A 16,831-nucleotide genomic window follows, 5' to 3' on the forward strand; every position below is an offset into this window, starting at 1 on the left:
ACACAAAATAAAGATGTTGTGTCCACTGAAAACTGAAAAATAAATATTAAAAAAATTCTCATTCTCTCTCTCTCTCTCTCTCTCTCTCTCTCTCTCTCTCCTCTCTCTCTCTCTCTTTTAAAAAAAAAATTAAGCCTGACAAGGTGGCACTTGCCTGTAATCCCACCTACTTGGGAGACTGAAGTAGGAGGATTGCAAATTCAAGACCAGCCTCAGCAATTTAGTGAGATCCTTTCTCAAAATGAAAAATAAAAATGGCTAGGGATATAGCTCAGTTGTAAAACACCCTGGGTTCAATCCCTAGTTCTTAACAACTATAATAACCGTAAATGTGTGGATAGTGCTTCTCTGCTGGCACTCTTAGGCTGCTTGCATGCCTTGACTACCTGTGAAGTAGACACTGTGATCCCCATTTTGCTGAGGCAGAAACTAAGACACAGAGATCAAGTAACTGATCCCCACTGCAGGTGGAAGGGAAGTGAATATAAAACCTTTCTGGAGGGCAGTTTGGAAATCCCATATTGACAGCTAAAAAATACCCATTCCTTTTCATCTAGTAATTCTACTTGCAGAAATCCATCTTAAGAACCAGAATTGAGCCTGCAGCATATGTGACATGGCAGCACATCCATTATGATGCTAGACTGTGGGTGTGTCATAATGTACGTTTATTACGTGGAATGACAATGGGAAGTAACTGGAACACCAAATGAAGAGATACAAAAATGAACGCATGACGTGTGGATAGATCTCAATAGAACGTGATTTCTGCAGCTGGTTTCTGCGAGATGATTTTTCATTTCCACACTGTGCTTCTGTTTCAACTTTTGTAATCAGAACGAAAGCTAAGTGTGCTGTTTGCTGGGTTAGATATTGAGTTTCCAGGGCTGTGAGCCCCTGGTGGCTAGGGTGGGGGTGTATTGTCTCTGAGCACTGTAGTGGGTTGGGAGTGGGTGGCAGGCAGGTGTCCTCCCAGGTGCCTGGGTTCTGTCCCCGCATGGAACAAGGCTATAGACATTTGAAGCTGGCAGGATGGCTTACTGACTCCCTGGAAGCGGCTGCCAACAGCGGAGTAGCTACCCCGTGGAGCGTGGGAGGGTCCACGCACTGCCACACCAGTTGCGAGGCCTTAGGCCAGAGCTTCAGATTCTCTATAGCTTCGACTGACCGGAGCTCCTCAGTGGGCTCTGCACGGTGGTTGGAGCCCCGGGACCTGGAAGCGGAAGAATGCAGAAGACCGAGCCTATGGACAACTCCAACGGGTTCCCTACAGCGGCCATCAAAATCCTTCCTGAGGTTCATGAACAGTGACTCCAAGCGGTCCAGGTGGGCCCAGAGAGAAGGCGAGCACTGGGTACAACGCCTCCCAGGCATTGTCATAGAGGGCGGGGGCTGAAGCTGTCGGGGACACTGGGAGCAGGGCTAGGGCCAAGGCTCGACCCCTGGGAGGTGCCCGGGTTAGTAACTGCCCTCGCCACATGGACGCCCTTCGCGGTCCGTGCAGCCCAGTCCCACTCACCCCCACCCCACACGACCCTAGCATCTTGGAGTTGGGGGACTACAGGGCCAGTAAGTGCTACTTTGAGCTGTTTGCGGCCGCTGTGGGCGATGTGGAATGGCTGCGGTTCTGTCTGAACCGGAATCGCGGGGAAATCTCAGCCGACAACAAGGTAAGGCCTTGGAGTGTGGGAACAGGGACTGAGGTCCCCTCTTCCCACCTCCTACTATGAAAAGAGCTCCTCACGTAGTAGTCCCCTGGGCATCCAGAGATGGCCTTTTCTCTGTGGCTGGTCCTATTCACCTTTCATGGGAGGCCATTGTGGGGCAGGGAGGGGAAAGTATGAGCTGATGCACTGGGAGTGGGAAAGGGCTGTGAACCACTCCTAGGGAACAAGGAAGAGGAGACGAGTAACTCCAAAAATTGCTACATAGGCTAGGTTGTGGACCCAGGAGTCCCAATCTCGCTCAGCTTTCTCTTACTGTACTCTGGACCCCAAAGGGCTTCACTGCCATCCACTGTGCAGCCGAGGAGGGCAAACTTCAGTGCCTACACGTCTTGGTAGAGGAGTACCAATTTCCAGTAAACTTGACCACCCGAAATGGTCAGACCCCTCTGCATCTGGTCATTAACAAGGACAACAAGACTGTGGCACTCCCCTGCATTTACTACCTGCTCCAGAAAGGAGCAGCCATTAATAGGTGAGTCCAGCCTGTTTCAGAAGGAGGCTTCTTCTGGGCAGATAGGAATTCCACTTCTAGGCAGGCAGATCCTTGCAGGTGGGGCTGCTGGAGGGCAGGGATTGGGACCCACCTAAAGCTGTCAGTTTAGGTGGCCACTAAACTTCTAAGCCTCAGTGCTCGGGTTTCCAAACTGATATTTATATTGGAATCACCCAGGAGGCTTTTAAAGGGTGTGACTTTTTTTTTTTTTTTTTGGCATGGGATGGGATTAAACTCAGGGCTGCTTCTACCACTAAGCTACATCCCCAGCCTTTTGATTTTTTTTTTTTTTTTTTTTTTTTTTTTTTTTTTTGAGGCAAAACTCAGTTTCTGAGGCTGGTCTCAAACTTGCATTCTTTCTGCTTCAGCCTCCAGAGCTGCTGGGATTACAGACATGCACCACCATAGCCAGTTCAAAGGTTTTGCTTTAACGGGTCTGTATTGTGGCCTGGGCTTTGCAAGTTTTGAAAGATTCCCAGATGTTTCTGATTTGCAGCTAAGTCTGGGAACCACTGCCAGTGTCTTCAACTGATATTTGGGAGGATCACATGCTAGTCCAGGAGCAGACATTAAATTAACAAGAGAGGGAAAGGGACACAGCCAGGGTCACCCAGTGTGCTGGCAGCAGAGCAGGGCTTGGAAACTGGTTTGCCCACCTGATGAGCAAACACCCTCACCTTTTCTTTCTAATCTCTTCCCTTCTGATGGGGCCTTCTACAGCCAGACAAAAAGTGGCTCCACACCCCTGCACCTGGCATCCCGTGAAGGAATGTTGAGCTGTGTGAAGTTCCTGGTGCAGAATGGTGCCAATGTCCATGCCAAAGATGCCGCCGGTTGCAAGCCCATTGACTACTGCAAAATATGGAACCGTCGTGCCTGTGCCCGGTGAGGGTGTGAGAATCACCCCCAGCCTGCATCCCCACCCCTTTCTCCCAAACCCTCTCTTGATCCTCCCCCAGAGCCCTCACCCAAGGCTGAGCCTTTGAGAGGAAGGTCTGGGAAACCAGATGGTAAGGGGATAAGCCTGCTAAGGAGGACCCCCGCCCAGGATATTGAGGTTTTTGCCAGGCCTCACCTTTTTGGGCTAAACATTGCCATCCTTCCTTACCCTGGTGCCCCTGGCTCCTCAGCAGGGGGCGGTGACCAGACCACCAGACACTTTCCTCTTTTCCCTGCAAAGGACCCCTGGACAAAAGCAAGAGTCATTTTGCTCACCCCTGCTCTGGCAGCTCCTCCCACCCCCTCCAAGTCCTCAATAGCCACCAGTCTCCCCAGCCCTGGTGGAAACAAAGTCTCTGTGGGATGACACAGCCCATCTTGGCATCAGGTTCTTAAAGGATGCCATGTGGAAACGGGACAAGAAGGATTTTGCCCGTGAGATGGGGAAACTGAAGCACCTCAAGGATCAGCTGATTGTCAAGGAACACAACTACCTGGCTGAGTATCAAGTAAGGGGGAGGCTGGGCAGGGCCAGGCACTGGCTGCTTTGCAAGCTTGTGAGCAGAGAGCAGTAACTTATGTATTATGGTGAAAAGAGCATTAGAAACACTTCCAACCAGCCCACCACTCAGCAGGCTAAGGCAGGAGGATCATAAGTTCAATGCCAGTCTGGGCAACTTAGCAAGATCCCATCTCAAAACAAAACAGAAAAAGGGTTTTGGATATAGCTCAGTGGTACAGCACCCCTGGGTTCAATCCTCAGTACCAGGGGCAGGGGGAGCACTTCCACCAGAAAGAGCCCCCCTCTCTCCCATACTCTGGTGAAATCTCTCCCATATAAGCCACACTTTCAGTCACGTTTTTTTCCTGTGTCAGAAAGTAAATATAGCTGAAAAGAGCAAGTATTCAAAAGCCCTACTCAGGATGAGATTCTCATCAATGAGACCAGGACCTGCCCAGCACTGGGACTCACACTCTGTTAAAGAGATGATTCACCTTTCCTCCCAATAGACCACCACACTAGGCACCTGCCAGACCCTGTGGCCCCAAAGACCAAAAGGTGTGGTACCCACTCTAGTGTAGAGGCAGGTAATGTTCCCATGGGGGTGGTAGGTGTCAGGAGGGTCCTGGAAGGGATTCTTAAGAGGGATATTTGAAGGTGGGAAGCAGTTGGCCATATGAAGAAGTATGGAAGGGCTGACCAGGCAGAAGGAATAGCCATGTAGGAAGGCATAGGGACACACGGGAACATAATATATGCAGAGAATGGCAAGTTTGGAGATCAGATGTGAATTAGAAATGACAAGCTAGACAAACTAGAGTTAGAAACTGCTCTGGTAGAGGTCCAGAGCAATGAAAGACTTTGGCTAGGGAAGAAAGGAGGATTTCAAGCAGGAATAATTAAATAGACTGCAAACAAACAAACAACACAACAAAAATGAAGAACCTACAGAGATGCTAGGAATCTTAGGCAGATCAAGTTTTGGAGGGCTACAGGGCCCTACTCGGACTCCAGCTATGATCTAGCTGCACTTCTCTTCACTGTTCTGAATCCCTCTGTTGTGTCACCCAACTCTCACAGTCACATACATGTTCATAGGGAGGCAAAGCCCTTCTGTTTCCTGTGGCCCTAACCCTCCCCAGACTCCCTTCTAGATCTCCATCAGGGAAATCTCTTGTTGGCCTCAATTGGATCATGTGTCCATTCTTGTTCCAATGACTAGAACTAAAGGAAAGCCATATGCTGATTGACTGAAGTCTGGGGCAAGGCTGAGGGGATTATGATTGGCTTAGCCTAATCAGAGCCTACCCCTTGCAGCTGGGTCAATGATTGCTTAGCAACAGTCTGGGAGTGAGACGCTGAGACTACAGGGTGGGGAGTTTCTAGGACAGGTGGAAGGTTCAGTTCCAATGGAGGGAAGGACAGTTTGACAAATCATTGCTACCCAGCCTGGGAGACAACCAACTGTAACCTCCCCTACATGGCTACTCAAAGCCTACCTCTCTGAGAGCCCTGTCCAGGTTAGCTCTGCCCTATTCCAGGTTCAGTGCTGTAGTTTGGACTTCTCATTTGCCTTTTCCCTATCAAATCAGAGACTCTCATATGGCAAGACAGATATCCACTATCATACTGAGGATTCTTCTCTGGGAGGGGAGCTATTATCCCCGTAAGGCTTGAGGGTTTTCCTAGGACAGGAACTGTGTCCCCCTCCTTAAGTTAGAGATTCACCAGGTCAGAGAGTATGTCTCCCCCATCAAGTCAGAAGTCTCCAAATCAGCCCAGAAGCTCTGGGACCAAAATTGTCTCCTTCATCAGAATAACGGCTCTCATAGGCTGGAGTTTCTCTCAAACTCAGGGTTTCCCTGTGTGAGAATAGTAGACCTAAGGTTTCCAAGGCCTGTAACCCTAGGGCCTTCTTCCACCCAAGTACTAGAGCAGGCCACCACCACTGTTTTCCTATTTTTGCAGAAAGAACGCCAACTTCTGAGAGAAGCTGATTTCAGGAAGTGGCTCCATTCCAAGCTGCCGTACCAATGCCATAGCCTGGTCCACAAAACCAGGGAAGAGGAGGATGATGTCCAACCTTTGCATACTGCCCTCTCCAAGAGTCAAAAATCCCAGATTTCTATGAGCTTCCATCCTTCCTTGGAGGAATATCTGCAAATTATATCACAGCGGGTGGTGCCTCCCAAGCCCAGCTACCAGAAGCCTAATATCAGACAGCCCAGCACGTGGAATATCAGCACTAACCCTTCCAGACCACCTACCACCAAGATTGGAAGCCCGCAGGGAATCCGCCTGGGCGTGCACCCAGACCCATGCTTGGAGCACGACTTCCAGGACTTTCTGGAAGTGACTCCAGACCCTACTGGTGGAGCATGGCTGCAAACAGTGGACGGCCACTGGGTGGCGCCCGTGCCCAAGTTGCCTTACGAGGTGATAGTCCGAGTTCTGTACCCAAGGGCACAGCCATACAGGATGAAGGTGCCCCAGGGCCTTTATCCCATCAACATACTGGATGTGCCTAAGAAGCAGCACTTCAGTAAAGACACCTTCCAGGCCAATGCTCTGGTCATGAACCTGCGTGAGATATTTGATGAAGCCTTCCTGGCAGCCATGGGAGCTCATCAGGGGTCCCCTGACCTGCCTTCCCCCCAAGGCCCTCCATAAAGTTACTCTTGTGGCCTCTCTACCTGAGGAAAACCAGTGAAGGCCGAGGTGTGGTGATTCATTTTGTGGGTGGGGAGGATGGGGAAGGAGTGTTTATGAATTTCCCACTCTCCAGCTCATTAGCTCAGACTTCAGGCCTCCCTTCTTTCTGTGAAGAAATCCCTCGGATCCCCCAGGAATCCAAAAGAGCAAGGCTCTAAGATTCAAAGTGGGGGTCAGTCACTATGTTAAATGTAAAAGTGACACTCTGCTTCCCTACCCCAGCCCTTTGGGATCAGGCTTCCAAAACAGAGGGACTGCAGGGAAATTCTGCAGTCAGAATTACTGCCTGCTGTAGGAGCTGAGCCTCACTCCTCACTGCAGATCCAACCTGGGTGGAGGACAGCTAATATGTCACACCCTGGTCATGGGCTTCCTACCACATGAGCTGCCATCCCTTACTCCTACTGCCAGAGGTTTCTGGAGTTCAGTGAGATCTGTGGCTTTGATGTGAGACTATGAAAACACCTGTACTTCCTCCAGGAAGCCATCCCAAGTCCCCTGAAACCCCCGTGCGCACATCACAATTCATTCATTAAACAAACATTTATTGAGTGTTTTCTATGTGCCAGGTACCAAACCAGGCAATGTTGATACAAAAATTCAAGGACAGTTCCTGCCCTCAAGGAGCTTACAGTCTAGTGGGGAGACAGACCATAAAGCAGGCAAATAAGCCCAGAGTGATCTGTGTGGTGTGCTGGGGTGGGGCTGGTGGAAGATGGGACATTCAAAGCTCCTTGGTGGAAATAAAATCTTAATTGAGACTTGACAAAGTACCAAAGTGAATGGAGGAAAGGAGAATCAAAGTGGCACGAGAGCCATGGTATCTCTGCATACAGAAGATGGGAACCCAGAGTGCAAGAAGGCCAGTGACAAGGCCAGAGAGGGAAGCAGGGACCAGAATACCAGGAGTCTCACAAGCCATGCTAAGGGGTCTGGACTTTATCCTGAGGGCAGTGAGGAGCCATGGAAGGCTGTAGGCCAGGGAGTGACTTGATCCAACTGTGCATTTTAGAAAGATAACTCTGGCTAGCCATGGGATAGAGAAAAGGTCAGAGGCTGTCAGAAGGTAAAAGCTGACAGTGGGAGTGGCTCAAATCAAGAGATGTTAAGACAAACTTGACAATTTTTAGAGACTGGACATAAAGGGCAGAAAGAGAAAGCAAGTTTCCTGTCTGGCTCCTGAGTGATCTTGAAACCAAGACAGGTACCCCACAGGGGCAGTTTTGCAGAGATAGCAACAAGTGCCAACTGGGCTATGTGCATTCTGGGTCTGTGAACCCAGAAGGCAGCAGAACTATGATTCAGATCAGGAGGGATGCTGGGGATGGAGGTCAACTCTTAGTTCCTTAGCAGAATCTCTGAAGCCATCAACCTGGATGTGCTCCCCCAGGGAGCCCACAACAGAATCCTGAAAGACCCTAGCATACACAGGGCAAGCAGAGAAGCCTACATAGGAGACTAAAAGAAGCAGCCAGAGAGGCAGAGGGATAACCAGCCACAGAAGTGCCAGGGAAGTGTGATTTAAGAAGCAGGTGGTGATCAGCCATGTCAGCTGCTGTCAAGATCCAATAAGATAAGGCATAAAGCGTCTGCTGGATTTAGCCCATGAAGATCCCTGGCCACCCATGGGAGAGCGCTGACCAGCAGTAGAGTAAACAGAGGGAGTGAAGCCACATCATCAGGATGAGGAATAAAGAAGTGGACAGCAAGGGAGAGTAGGGCCAGCTTTCAATCCATCAATGAGGAAGATGCTGGCCTCGTGCCCTCTACCGTGTCGTGTCTGTCCTTGTCTGCATAGCAGAAAAGGGCCTGGGAATCTCACCTGCATCCAAAGAAGACCAAAATGTGCTAGTCCTCCCAGGGAAAGGGGAAGGCTGGCATTTTAAGAGAATGGAAATGCTAAAGTCAAGGAAATGAAGGGCTTATGATGGGACTTCAGGCATGATATAGAGAGGAAAGATTTCCAAGCACAGGGTCTCCCCAGTGGTTTAAAGATAACACAGGTGCAGTATATTTCTGCACCTGTAGCCTCACTGTGAGGTATAGGACATGGCCAGTGATGGCTCTCATGGGGACTTCATTCCAATATGTACTGTTGAGCACTTGCAAGGCACTGTAGTTGGAGTGCAAGGTCAACAGATGCTGGTCTGTGCCTGAGACCTGGCCTGCCTTCTTAGAAGGCAGAGATCATCTCCCTGGAGGCCAGCAGCACACAGAAGAGTACCAGACCTGTGTGCTCTTGGAGCGACAAACAGCCTCTCCCACCAACCCCATTTCTTAAAAAACAGGCTAGAGCCCAGGCTGCCTGGAAGCCAGTTTTTATTTTTTTCTTTGAGCCTGGAATAGAATTCAACCAGAAACCACTCCTTTTCCTCAGAGGAAGACTTATAAATAGGATACTGTAGATGTTATTCTGAAAATTTAACCCAGTTCTAAACTATCTCCTATCCCCAGCTTGCCAGAGCCTCAGGGAGAAAAGACCCAGATGAGACAGGTGCATAAGAAAGGCTGCCTCAAACTCCCCGCCCAGGTTCTATTCCTCATCTCCGCCCCCTTCCCACTAAGGGCCACAAGAAGAATTCCTTTGTGAGGATAAGACCCAGAAGAGTCCCTGGAGCAGACAACTAGTCTAGTCCAGGCAGAAGATTAGCAGGGAGAAAGGAAGGTGAACTTTGGGGGTATTAAGGCAAACAGTGCCACCTAGAATCTTTATTCAAATGGGAATCAGCAATTGGACAAAAATCACAGTTCAACAGCAAAAACCATTTCTCTTGGGTACCAAGACATGGCCCCTCCCTATGGCCATCTGCCCAGAGAACTTGTCACCAACTGCTCTCCAGCTTCACAGACCCTGCCCTGCCTGAGCCAGAACCTCCCAACCTTCCTCAGGAGAGAGAGGGGAGGACCTCCTGGCTAAGCAGGCTCTTCCACCCTCCCTGGTGCCTTGTGAAGGAGACAGTCCAGCAGCATCAGATCCGAGCCAAGCTGAGTACCCTGAGGAGGGTGGGATGGAGTTTCAGAATTGAGGGGAGGGAAGCCAGGGCCGGTAGAAGGTGCCTTCCAGACTCCTGGCCCCTACCTAGAACAGAGGTCCAGGTGCCTGACTCTCCTGATCTTGCTTCCACATCCCCTCCCCAGGAAGGTCAGTATATCTTCTGACGACTGGGTAGAATGGCCTCTTTGATGAAGGAGAAGACAACCAGGATCCCTAAGCGTTTGCCCCGTTTGCCTTTGGTGAAGTAATTGGAGACCACGTCATCTGTGGAGACACAGGAAGGGAGATGAGTATCAGAGTGTGTATGTGTATACACACAGCTCTCCCAACCCAGAGCCCCAGTATCTCATCATAGGGCTGGGCTCAGGTGCCTCCAGCCAACTCAGGCCTTGCTGGCATCCCCCCACCTGGCCCTTACAGACCCCTTCTCACCTCCTGGCTGCATGGTGGAGGGCAGGACGTTCTCCCCAGCAGAGAGCGACACAAAAAATGCAAAAGGGATTATCCACAGGCAGAAAGTGAAATAGGCCAGGACCTGGCAACAAGAAAGACTGAAAAGAGGATGTCCAGGAGGCAGCAAGAGCAGCCTAGGTGTGGCCACCATGGGTATTAGAGAGGTGGCTAATTGGAAACAAGGCCTCTCCCTAATCTCTGCAAGGGCTAGGGGCCAGGAAATAGGGTCTGGACATTCTCAGATCTAGAGATGATTCAGTAGTGAAAGGCCACATTCCCAAAGATATGACCTTGTCCTTCCCTGGGGCTTCAACCTGGAGCTGTAAGGTATGGAGCAATCCTGGAAGAAAACCCTGGCAGGCCATGATGGGTTCTGGGGCTCAGAGCTACAGCCCACCCCTGCCCTGTGGGGTCTGAGTCAGACAAGGCCAACCCAGTGTCCCTTCAGGGCCTCAGATGACCCCATCAGGGTACCCTAAGGACTCACTGGGGAATGCAGTATCTTCCCCACCTCAGCCAAAGGGATCCCTCAGTTCCTCAGCCACACTGCTTTCAAAAATCATCTATATCACGTTTTGTTTTTTAAAACACGTGATCCCTCAATGTACTCAGTTTTGGATCATAGCTAAGTTTATAAAGCAAATCATGCTTTACTCCCTTTACTCCCCCATTCCTGTTACTAGCTGCATATGCTATGCAATTCTTACCTCTGAGAAAGGATAATATTCTTCCGCAAAAAACTGAAATGCTAGGTAATGATTCACCACCACTAGTCCTGTTAAGGGAAGGAGAGTCAGTCAGCTTGGGAGGCATTATGTAAAACAGGATTCATAAGCTTCCAAAGGCCCTGAGATTTGGGGGCCCTGTGTCTCACTCCTGATTTTGCACTCAATTCACAGTATGGCTTTGACCCAGTATATCCCTGTCTAAAACTCAGTTGCTCATCTGTCAAGATGGGAGGATCAGCCAGGTGTGGTGGACCACACCTTTAATCCCAGAGATGCAGGGGGCTGAGGCAGGAGAATCACAAGTTCAAGGCAGCCTCAGCAACTCAGCAAAACCCTCAGCAAATTAGCAAGACCCTGTGTCAAAACAAAAACTATGCAAGGGATGTAGCTCAGTGGTAAAGTACTTCTGAGTTCAATCCCTAGCACCCCTACCCCCTGCCAAAAAAAGATGGGAGAATCAGCCCCAACCTGTTCAATGCAGAGGGCATCATGAGTAAAGTCAGAAAATAGGAAAGAAAGTTCTAGCATGTTAATAAAAAGGGGATTCTGTGTTACATAACACAAAGCCTGGTTGCAATGAAACTTTTTTTTTTTTTTTTTTTTTTTTTTTTTTTAGTAGTGGATGTTTTCTTGCAGAATTGGGGCCTCATGCATGCTAAGCAAGTGCTCTACCATTGAGCTACATCCTCAGGCTTTTTTAAATTTTATTTTGAGACAGGATCTTGCTAAGTTGCCCAGTGCTTACCTTGAACTTGTAATCCTTCTTTAGCCTCCCAAGTAGCTGTGATTATAGGTGTGTGCCAACACACTCAGCACGAACTTGGTTTTTATTGAATATGAGTTCTAAAGAAAACTCTCCTATAGGCAGTAGGTAGAAGGAAGACATGATTATGCAGACCAGATCTTTAAGAAATTCTAATCCAAACTGAGAAGCATAGAAATGGTCAACTCAAGTAAAGGGGCCCTCATTCCTTGGGAGTAAAAGGCCATCGTTTGTAGACACTTTGAGGTATAATCATATGGTTCCTCAAAATACTAGGGAGGAGGTCCTTCCCCATCCTACCCCAGAGAGAGGCAACTAGTCTGATATGTTCTGGTCCCACACACACCTCTTTAGTGTGCAACTGAGTTTATGAAAAAGAACAAGCAAGTAGATCCTGGAGAGAGGTTACTCAGAGATAGGTGTCCCTAACTGTTCCCATGTTGAGACGAAGGGTAGGCATTAGAAAGAACATGTCCCCTGAATCTGAACCTCCTCACACACCCCTCACAGCAACTACCATGTCTCTTTTCTACCCCCTTGCCTCACCCCTTCTAAGATGATGACCAGAGCTCTGCTTGACTAGACATATGCTAAGGCTAAAGGAAACTGAAGACAGGACAATGCCCTGTGCCCTCAAGAGCTTTTGGAAAATCCCAGAATCTCGGAAGGCTCAGGCAGGAGGATCAAAAGTTCAAGGCTACCTGGGCAACATAGTAAAACCCTGTCTCAAAAATAAAAAGGACTGGAGTCCAAACCCCAGTACCATCAAAACAAAAAATCTAGGGCTGGGGTTGTGGCTCAGCGGTAGAGTGTTCACCTACCACATGCGAGGCCCTGGGTTTGATCCTCAGCACCACATATAAATAAATAAATAAAGGAATTGTGTCCAACTACAACTAAAAAATAAATAATAATATAAAAAAAATCTAGCCAGGCACAGTGGTGCATGCCTGTAATTCCAGGGGCTCAGGAGGCTGAGGCAGGAGGATCGTAAGTTCAAAGCCAGCCTCCGCAATTTGGCCCCTGGGTTCAATCTCCGGTACCAAAAAATAAATTGAAAAAAAAATTTTTTTTTTTTTTAAACTTCCTTGGGCATCTAAATGGCAGGCTGTAGGCTGGGGGAATGATAAAGGAAGTCAGAGGAGTCAGGACTCCCACAAAAAACCCTGATGAAGAAATTTTACAGTGAAATCACACCAAGGCACTCAGGGAAGAGATCAGTCCTAGTTTACTACTGAGCCCTACCTGTGGATAATAATCTCTTTCAAAGTTTTCCACAGAAATAGAAAAGTAGCTCTAAAACAACCCCCGTCTCTGTCTTATACCCTGACCCAAGGCTAGGCTGACCAATATGATTAGCAGATAAAACAGCAAACCTTGTGATGAAAAACTTTCTGAAACCTTCTCCATGAACACCTGTAAAACCTGTAAACCTCTATAATCATCTACGTGCCAAATGAATTTCCTTCCCAAAGTCCTGTCAGAAGTATTACCTCCAAACAGATCGAGTAGCTAAGGCCCAGGGAAGGGGACATGACTACACAAAGTTAGAAAGTGGTGGCAGAGCAAAGGCAAGAAGGCAGGAGTTCTCAACTTCAAAGGAGCTACAACCACTGAGAATCTGACTTGACAAGGCAGTCCCCATGAGACATCTGCACCAGGCCCTTGTCTGCAGGAGGCTCACAGTCCTTTGAGGCTCCAGTCTTTTTTTCTTTTTGGTACTAAGGATTTTTAAAGCAGAGGTGCTTAACCACTGAGCCATATCCCCAGCCCTTTTCATTTTTTATTTTGAGATAGGGTCTCACTAAGTTGCTTAGGGCCTTGCTAAGTTGCTGAGACTGGCTTTGAACTTACAATCCTCCTGCCTCAGCCTCCCCAACTGCTGGGATTACAGGTGTGCACCTCTATGCCTGGCAAGGCTCCAGTCTTAATCATGACTTTAGGCGAAAGGACTGAATGGGAAGCTGCCTACCTCTCAAGATAGGGCCTCAGGCTTTTTAGGCCAAAGTGGTTTCTCTGAGGCTGGGACTACTCAGTCGAGAGCCCTGCCTCTGCCAATCTACACCATCTTCTCCCTTCCCAAATCCTTCTTCAAACTTACCTCTTTGGAAAGGCCCTCCCAGCCTAAGCCATCCCCCCCAAAAAATTCCAGGCAATGGGGCTAAGTCAGGGTCTAGGGGCCTCAAGACTGAGAAGTCCATCTGCCCAACCAGCCTTGCCTCCTGGAGGACTTTGTGACTTGCTTTCTTCTCTGTATCCCCTTCAGTACTCAGGACTGAGATGGGCATATTTATTCAACCATGTCAGCTGCTTCCCCAATCCTGTCCTCTCTCACCGCATGACAGGATGAAGTTAGGCGAGGTCAGCATGATGAAAGGGAAGGTCTGGAGGAGGCCAAAGTAGACCAGGTTGGTGAAGAGGCCTACACCAATCATGCTGGTGGGGAAGCGCTCAAAGACATAGAGCCCAATCAGCACAGCTGTGGAGAACTGGAGAAAAAGAAAAAAAAAAAGAAGCACTCGATGCAGGAAGCCCTTCCACACATCCTGCCCAGACTCTCTAACCCCAGTTGCCTATGGGTAGCACTAGGTTCATACTTTAATCCCCTCATTTATAGTCACAGGCCTGGTTTCCCCAGCTAGACTCTCAACTCTCAAAGGGCAGCTTCTTTAAATGCCATTTCTCAAAACTTTTTTTTTTGCGTTTTTTTCTTTTTATAGTGCTGAGGACTGAACCCAGGGCCTCATGCACATTAGGCAAATGTTCTATCACTGAGCTACATCATCAACCCTTGAAGTTCTTTGACAACTACCCAAAGTAAGAAAAATGTACTACAGTGACCCCAACACACACATACATATATATGATCAGAGCTCAAATTTAATACTAGTCTTTCCTTTTCTTTTTTTCCCTTTTTTGGTGCTGGGGATCAAACCCAGGGCCTCATGCATGCTATGTAACCACTGGGTTACACTCCAAGCCCCTATTCCATTTTTTTTTTTTTTTCTAAATGCTGATCCCAACCTACTGAACTGATTATATAGCTCAATAATGAATTGTGCCCGAAATTTGAGAAACATGTTCTAAAGATGTGTAATTGTCAGTGCTTAACAAGTGACAGTTGGCTGAAGGAAGGTCTAATTCCTGCACCAACACCAACATGCTGGGCCTCTGAGCCCAGAGCTCAGGGCTACAGTCTTGTCTCCACCACTAACTTCCAACACCAGGCCATGCCCAGAATGGAAGCAGCTGATGACCCCAGGAGGCTTGAGTGGCAATGGACTCTTCCTGTCCAGATGTACCCCCAGTCTCTCCTGCAGCTGGAGGAAATCTGTCAGCAAGCAATCACTCCTGTGGCCTTGACATCAATAGCACAGACCGTATCCAGGAAGAGAAGCCTCCCATGAGGCACGCGTGGTGTGTGGGGGGGTGCTCTCCTTAGGACAAATCACTCAATCCCATTAGAAAGACAGCATTGAACAAGCATTCAAAACTGTCCTTAAGGTTCCTGTAAGTTCTAAATGCTGGGGACAGAGCAAGGAGCCAGAAACAGTGAAAAACAGCCAAGCAAAGGCAAAGTCACAGGCCTGTCAACAGAGGATGTCCACTCAGCTGTCACCTTAGGAACAGAGAACGAGGTCTGCAGTGCCACTTGGGGAAGGAGGCCAAGTGGCAAGCCCAAATCTGGGCTCAGGAGTGCAGACCCAAGACAGGTCACAGACAGGGCTCTCATCATCCAAGCCAAATTTTCCCCACTTCCTGCTTTTGAGCTAGACAAGAACAAAGGGGAATATTGGGGAAAGCAGCCACTTACCCAGATCATGTATTTTATGATTCTGCTGGTAGCCACTGTGTATTCTTCTATCAGTTCTGCCAGGTAGTAGAGTCCAGCCGCTGGGGAATGGGGAGAGGAACAAGCAGGGAGAACATCAGCCAGGGTGACTTCTGCCATCCTGGTCATCCCTCTCAGCAGCCAGTTCCCCACCAACCCTCACAGACTCCAGAAACTAAGGAACAAATCAAACAATCCACATGTTGCCCTTACAAGTCTGGAGAAGCAGAACCTTGTTGGAGCAACTAAGGAGAAATTTTGTAAGAATGAATGGAAGCCAGCATGGGACTCCTCAGGGCAATGCTAACCTCTGGCCCAGAGAACATAATTTCATGCACTCATTCAATAAATCTCTTTAGGGCACTTAATATGGGCCAGGTGCTAGGCTGAGTGCTGAGAATACAGTAGAACAAGACAGACAAGAACCCTCCTGACCAGGTTGAGGGGAGGTGGGAACAAGTAGGGAGAAGAGTCAGACTAGCCCAATGTAAGAAAGCTACTTTAGGGCAAGGACTGAGCACTGCCGGATCACCAAATCCTGGAGGGCTTTCAGGAGAAGATAAGATCTTAATTGAGATGGAGTAGGAAGGGGACACAAGGGAACAGAGCATCAAAGGCGGAAAGCAGCAAGTACAAAGGGGCAGAGGAAACAAGGCAACAGCAAGTGCTGGGGAAAGTTGGGCAAGGTGGGCCCGCGAGGATGGGAGCGGTTAAGCGGTAAGCAGGCGCCCGGAAGGCACTTCAGTCAATCTGGCACTGCCAAGCGGACTTTGTGACACCTGGCAGGACGCGCGGTCAGGCCAACCGGCTGGGCTTAGCCGAGAGTGGCAGGACATGGAGGGCTGGGGGTGGGAAACGACGAAGGACGGGGGCGCTGAGCAGGGACCCCCAACTCGCTCCAGACCCCCCGCGAAGCGACCCCTGGCAAGTCCAATGCCGGGGCGGAAGCCCGCAAGGGCCAGGGTCGCGCACTCTCACCGACGGCCAGTGTGATGAAAGCCACCTGGATGAAGAGCGACAGCCAGCTCAGCATGTACATGAACCACATGGCGCCCCCACCCCGCCCGCCCCGCGGCCGCCGGGACGGGCCTGCGCGTTTGGGCTCCGGCAACACGGAGCCACCGCCACCGCCGCCGCGTCCCCGCCCCGCGGACGGCCTACGACTGTGCGCGGCCGCCGAGAGGAGCCCGGCCCGAGCGCCGCCCCCGGCTAGGTCCGCACTAGCGCCGCCCGCCGGCTCGGAGGACCAAACGCTGCTGCCGCCTCGGCCCCGCTCTTGCTCTCCGCTGTTTCTTTTTCCAGCTCTGCCGCCCAGCGGACGCAGAGCGGCGGCCACCCGCGGGACAGTTCCCAGGAGCAGAGAAGAGGAGGGACTCTTACAGCAGCTCAGAGTGCAGGTTGTCCACTAGGCCTTCTCTTGCTATCGCAGGTATCAAGGACGAAGTTATTGATTGTCTTACAAGTGCCGGGAGCTGTGTAAAAGGCCAAGCTCCATGTTCGTGACGGAAATTGATCCAATAATGCTAATCATTTTCTGCATGGAAGTTTGGATTACCTTGCTCCAGGTCACACATCTATGAAGCCTCACAGTCAGGAGTTGGAGTGCTTTTAATTGGTCACCCTCAGACCTAACTCGACCTTTATATAGAGGCTCAGTTCTTTGGGGGTCGATTCTTTCTGTACCTTT

General features: G+C 49.6%; 2 protein-coding genes across 2 annotated transcripts; one reads left to right on the forward strand and one right to left on the reverse strand.

The window, feature by feature from the left end:
* The first annotated feature begins 997 nt into the window (after positions 1 to 997).
* Positions 998 to 6,331, forward strand: Ankrd53 (ankyrin repeat domain 53). Its single transcript, XM_076832746.2, has 6 exons — positions 998 to 1,326; positions 1,541 to 1,670; positions 2,000 to 2,199; positions 2,941 to 3,105; positions 3,548 to 3,668; positions 5,630 to 6,331. Exons 1-6 carry the CDS (start codon positions 998 to 1,000, stop codon positions 6,329 to 6,331), a joined length of 1,647 nt encoding a protein of 548 aa, XP_076688861.2.
* Positions 6,332 to 6,901: 570 nt separating this feature from the next.
* On the reverse strand, positions 6,902 to 16,292 carry Tex261 (testis expressed 261). The gene is made up of 6 exons (XM_076832962.2): positions 16,123 to 16,292; positions 15,127 to 15,206; positions 13,648 to 13,801; positions 10,529 to 10,596; positions 9,801 to 9,903; positions 6,902 to 9,632 (listed from the first exon to the last, which is right to left on the reverse strand). The coding sequence occupies exons 1-6, from the start codon at positions 16,190 to 16,192 to the stop codon at positions 9,517 to 9,519; spliced, it is 591 nt and encodes a 196-aa protein (XP_076689077.1). The 5' UTR covers positions 16,193 to 16,292; the 3' UTR covers positions 6,902 to 9,516.
* Between the last annotated feature and the right edge of the window lie 539 nt (positions 16,293 to 16,831).

This window comes from Callospermophilus lateralis, chromosome 14 (assembly GCF_048772815.1).
Source record: "Callospermophilus lateralis isolate mCalLat2 chromosome 14, mCalLat2.hap1, whole genome shotgun sequence".
Lineage (NCBI taxonomy): Eukaryota > Metazoa > Chordata > Mammalia > Rodentia > Sciuridae > Callospermophilus > Callospermophilus lateralis.